Below are 5,000 nucleotides of genomic sequence, written 5' to 3'. Positions count from 1 at the left end.
GAAGTTGTGGCGGGGATGTAGCTCAGTCGGTAGCGCGCTGGATTTGTATCCAGTTGGCCGCTGTCCGCGTGAGTTCGTCCCCACGTTCGGCGAGAGATTTATTTCTCAGAGTCAACTTTGTGTGCAGACTCTCCTCGGTGTCCGAACACCCCCGTGTGTACACGCAAGCACAAGACCAAGTGCGCACGAAAAAGATCCTGTAATCCATGTCAGAGTTCGGTGGGTTATAGAAACACGAAAATACCCAGCATGCTTCCTCCGAAAACGGCGTATGGCTGCCTAAATGGCGGGGTAAAAAACTGTCATACACGTAAAATTCCACTCGTGCAAAAAACACGAGTGTACGTAGGAGTTTCAGCCCACGAACGCAGAAGAAGAAGAAGAAGAAGAAGGTGCTGAACTTTAAAAATAGTGCTGAGTCGGTTTACGTCAGTTGCGCCACCAGACTTAGCGGCCCTGGTAACTGACAACATGGAGTCGAGTGGTCAAGGAAAATAACCAAATTCTCACAAAAGAGTGCATTTTCCTTTGAAATGTACAACTTTTGTTCTTTCAACATAGTTGTTTTTGCTAAGTGAAGACAGTCCTGCTGCATCGTACAGTTGTTGCAAACCCTGACCTTCATCGCATAACTTTCAAAGCGATCTGAGGTCGTTTTTCCCCGAAAATATTATCCCTTTTAAAAACGAATTAAAGATACCCGGCCTCCGGCTTCCAGTGTTAAAGCGATTATATTCACACACACACACACACACACACACACACACACACACACACACACGCACACACACACACACACACACACACGCACGCACGCACGCACGCACACGCACGCACGCACGCTCGCACGCACGCACGCACGCACGCACGCACGCACGCACACACACACACACACACACACACACACACACACACACACACGCACGCACGCACGCACGCACGCACACACACGCACGCACGCACGCACACAAACACACGCACACGCACGCACCCATCGCACACACACACACGATGCGTAGGCAAATGTCTATAGCTGTTTCGAACACAATAGCAAATCCACAGCACATATATATACACCCAGTCACATGTATATTTCTAAATACATACACACACACACACACACACACACACACACACACACACACACACACACCAAGCAGCCGACTGTAGCACTGCACTAAACACACCGCATAGCGATCAAGCCGGTTGATCAATGTAATCGAACCCAGTCGTGATCGATAATCGGGTCTAATCCGGGTGCACAACAAGAACATACACCACCCCCACCCCTATAAACACACCCTTACCCCTTCACACCCTTCTCCGTAACTCACTCCCACCCCCTCCACGTACCTCCTCCACCCACCATTTCGACCCTTTGGCGACAAAGGTTGTAGATAGGAGAGAGAGAGAGCAAGGGATCGGAGGTATGTTACGAGGGATTTTTATTTTTATTTTTAGTAGTCTTGTCAATGTTCCAAGTTCTGTTAAAGTCGTGGCGGGGTACAAGGGGGTAGATTCGTGGACTTGTCGTGCTTCTTCGATCTCTTTTCTGTGGCGTGATCAACGATCAATGACGAACTCGTGAATTGATCGATACCTGTTGACGTGTAGTTGAATACAGAGAGGGGCAGGAGAAGGAGAGAGATAGAGGAAGAGGGAGAGAGATAGGGGGCAGGCGATTTTCGGATCGTCTTCTACTTTTGTCTGACTGACAGTCAATGCTTGCCCGTACTTTTCGACGGCGTTATTGTGTCGACACAACACAAGGGTTAGGAGCGCCGATTGTATAGCCTTTAAACGTTCGGCTGTATATACAACCAATTGCCCTTTGACTCTCATTCTCGCAAACTAAAACCCTCTCTCTCTCTGTAAGCGTTTCGATTCATGTGTGTATGCGTTAGTTTAGGCTATGATTCTTATTCTCGTACCTTTTTGATTTTGCACTGGCATCGAGAATATTACTCTTTAAATAGTCTACACAGTAAACTCCACTGAAAGGGGTGGGGGAAAGGGGCTTGCTCTGAGCGAACCAAATCAAGTTCTTTTCTTGCTCCTTCATTCTTCTCTTCGCCTTTTCTCTCTCTTTTGCCCACAGAGAACACCAAGCATGGAAAGCGTACGAAGAAAGCAAACCGACGACGACGGGGGAGAAGAAGAACTGTCCCCACAACAACAACAACAACAGCAGGGGGCGGAAAGAGACGACAATGGGAGCCCCGTCGACCCAGTAGTAGTAGTTCCCTCCCCTTCCGACGACGGAGCAGGAGTTGTTCCCCCTGCGGAAGACGAGGGAGACAGTGTCGACGGGACAGACAGCGGAGTAGGTGTCGTCGCTTCCACGACCTCTGGCAGTGTCGTCTTGGTGTCTCGTGGTGTCAGTGACACCGGTGTGTCAGTGTCAGTGACAGGCGGCGGTGGTGGTGACAGTGTCATGTCCTCGGGTGTCACAAGTCCCGTCGAGAAACAAGAAACAGAACTGACCAAAGAAGGAGAAGGAGGGGAAGGTGGAAGCGAAGGGGAGCGAGGCTTGGAGCGCGAAGGCCCAGAACTCTCCGCACAAGAACAATCGACAGATCAGGACCTCCCCCCACGACCCCCCTCACCCACCCCGCCCGAGGAAGAAAACACCCAGGAAGAACTCCAAGAGACGCTCCGGAAAACGGAACACCCCGAGGAGACCGGCGGCGACTCGGAAGAGGAAAACATCGGCAGCGTTAGCGACGCCGAGACAGACCACATCCGCCAGAGAGAGCAGGACTTGGAGTCTCAGCTAAACTACGACGCCACCGACAACCCATCAGGGCCCGCCACTCCCAGGGACCCCTTCGCGCATCGGAAATCCCAGAAGCTTTCGTTGACCGAGACTGATGAGCTCCTGCTGAATTTCGAGGAGGGGCAGTCCGTTCTCAGTGACATTTTCGACGAGCAGAACCCCCTCAGGTTTCGTTTAGGAGGGAAAGAGTACACGACATCCACCCCGTATTCTCCCCGCTACCTCAGTGCAACCGAGAAACCCAGGTTCTCATCTCGAGCGTACAAGCATCGCACCACACCCACTGCGTCACCGCGAACCACTCCCCTGACCCCCAGAGACCTGGTTCTACAGCCTCCCCCACCACCCCCTCCGCCGTTGACAATGGCGTCATCCACGTTTTCGTCATCCCTGTCCACCAGTGACGTCACGGTGAAGACGTCGGTGGGCTATTACCTGGATGAGGAGGAGAGCAGGGTAAGTGTGTTCACTGTGTGTGTGAGTGTGTGTGTGTGTGTGTGTGTGTGTGTGTGTGTGTGTGTGTGTGTGTGTGTGTGTGGGTGGGTGGGTGTGTGTGTAACAAGATTAAGATTCAGATAATTGATCCATTAGCTACACAACCTCCTTCAATAACCCCCCCCACCCCCCCTCCCCCCCCCCCGTTGTCCCCATCCTGACCACCATACTACTCTCCCTCCGTGTACACTGGAACCTGCGATGAAAGGACACCCTTAAGGCCAGCCAACAGTGTCGGGCATCGCACGGGGTCTGTGAAGACAGGATGTTTATTTTCCCCTGGGGTGTGGGGTGACAAAGGAACACTAGCTGTCCCATCATCGACCCCCCCCCCCCCCCCCCCTCCCCATCGATCCCATTTCAAAATTATTCATCAAAAGCCTCCTTTATCACTCCCCCCCCTCCCCCCCCCACCCCAATGCAATTTCATTGATGAAAAAAACTTGTTCTCCTCCCATCACTATTTTACCCGACCCTTCCCTCCCGCCCCCCCCTCCCCCCCTCCCGTTTCACTTTCCAACAATACGTCTAATAAGCACTCACTACACAATTAACACCTCCCGACCCATCCAGCTATCCGATTTGGTCTCATTCATTACGCATTATGTCTCACCTTTTAATCAATCAATCAATCAATGACGCTTATATCGCGCATATTCCGTGGGTACAGTTCTAGGCGCTCTGCAGTGATGCCGTGTGAGATGACATTTTATACCTCTCTCTCTCTCTCTCTTACACACACACTCACTCTCTCTCTCTCTCTCTTACACACACACACACACTCTCTCTCTCTCTCTCTCTTACACACACACTCTCTCTCTTACACACTCTCTCTCTCTCTCTCTCTCTCTCTCTCTCTCTCCCTCTCTCTCTCTCTCTCTCTCTCTCTCTCTCTCTCTATCTCTGGGCGAGGGCTAGTTGAAAAAAAGGTCGTTTGTAATTCTTATGCCAGAACCCTCGTAAAATAAAATTTGATTTGATTTGATCTGCCACTCTTTCTCTCTCTCTCTCTCTCTCGCACACACACACACACACACACGTACACACACACACACACACACATCTAATTTCTCTCTCTCTCTCTCTTTCTCTCTCTCTCTCTCTCTCTCTCTCTCTCTCTCTCTCTCTCTCTCTCTCTCTCTCTCTCTCTCTCTCTCTCTCTCATTCATACAAATTACACACGCACTCAATCACCACAAGTCGTCAAAAATCAAACAATCATAATTATTTTCTCTTCATTTTGTAGTGACATGATTTTGCCGCCGGAGACAATTCGTGTATCGACCCGGCCATTTCTATAGATCGATATTGTTATTCGTGTGGACACGCTATGTTGAACGCATTGATTATAGATCCGTTTCAACACGCAACATTGACATTGTATGTGTCAGAGAAAGTGAATGGGTAAGCGTTAGGGCAGTGAAAATAATAAGGAAACATTACACGCTTGAGCTGAAAAATACACGGTGCACAACATTGTGTTGGTTTATACAGTGTGTAGTGTAGGTTGTGTTAAATGATTTCAGGTGTGTTAGCCGATAAGTTTTGCTTTAAAACTTCGATCTTTCGAGTTACTGTGTAGTAATTCACCGTTCTTCCGTGAAGGGAGAGAAGGGGCCCGGTAGCTCAGTTGGTAGAGCACTGGACTTGTGATCGAAAGGTCGCAGGTTCGAATTCGGGCCGGGACGGACACGGGTCAAATTTAAGTGCAGACCCAGAGACGGAAGCC

The 5,000-nt window shown here is 50.2% G+C and overlaps 2 protein-coding genes across 4 annotated transcripts in view; one reads left to right on the top strand and one right to left on the bottom strand.

Annotated features, from left to right (window-relative positions):
• LOC138978857 (peroxisome biogenesis factor 2-like) overlaps positions 1–5,000 on the bottom strand; it is a 49,947-nt gene that overhangs the window by 32,285 nt on the left and 12,662 nt on the right. The gene's annotated exons all lie outside the window — the stretch shown is intronic.
• The window catches only part of LOC138978848 (rootletin-like), a 120,588-nt gene continuing 117,640 nt past the window's right edge, over positions 2,053–5,000 (top strand). The window contains exon 1 of one of the 3 annotated variants that reach the window (XM_070351640.1): positions 2,053–3,232. In XM_070351640.1, coding sequence (XP_070207741.1) covers positions 2,111–3,232 — 1,122 coding nt within the window. In that variant the 5' untranslated portion in view covers positions 2,053–2,110. The remainder of the gene's footprint in view (positions 3,233–5,000) is intronic. The other 2 variants (XM_070351641.1, XM_070351642.1) reach the window with 2 other exon arrangements.

Source organism: Littorina saxatilis, linkage group LG10, assembly GCF_037325665.1.
Source record: "Littorina saxatilis isolate snail1 linkage group LG10, US_GU_Lsax_2.0, whole genome shotgun sequence".
Taxonomy (NCBI): Eukaryota; Metazoa; Mollusca; class Gastropoda; order Littorinimorpha; family Littorinidae; genus Littorina; species Littorina saxatilis.
Note: the sequence above shows the minus strand (reverse complement) of the source record. Positions and strands in the feature narration are given on the sequence as shown.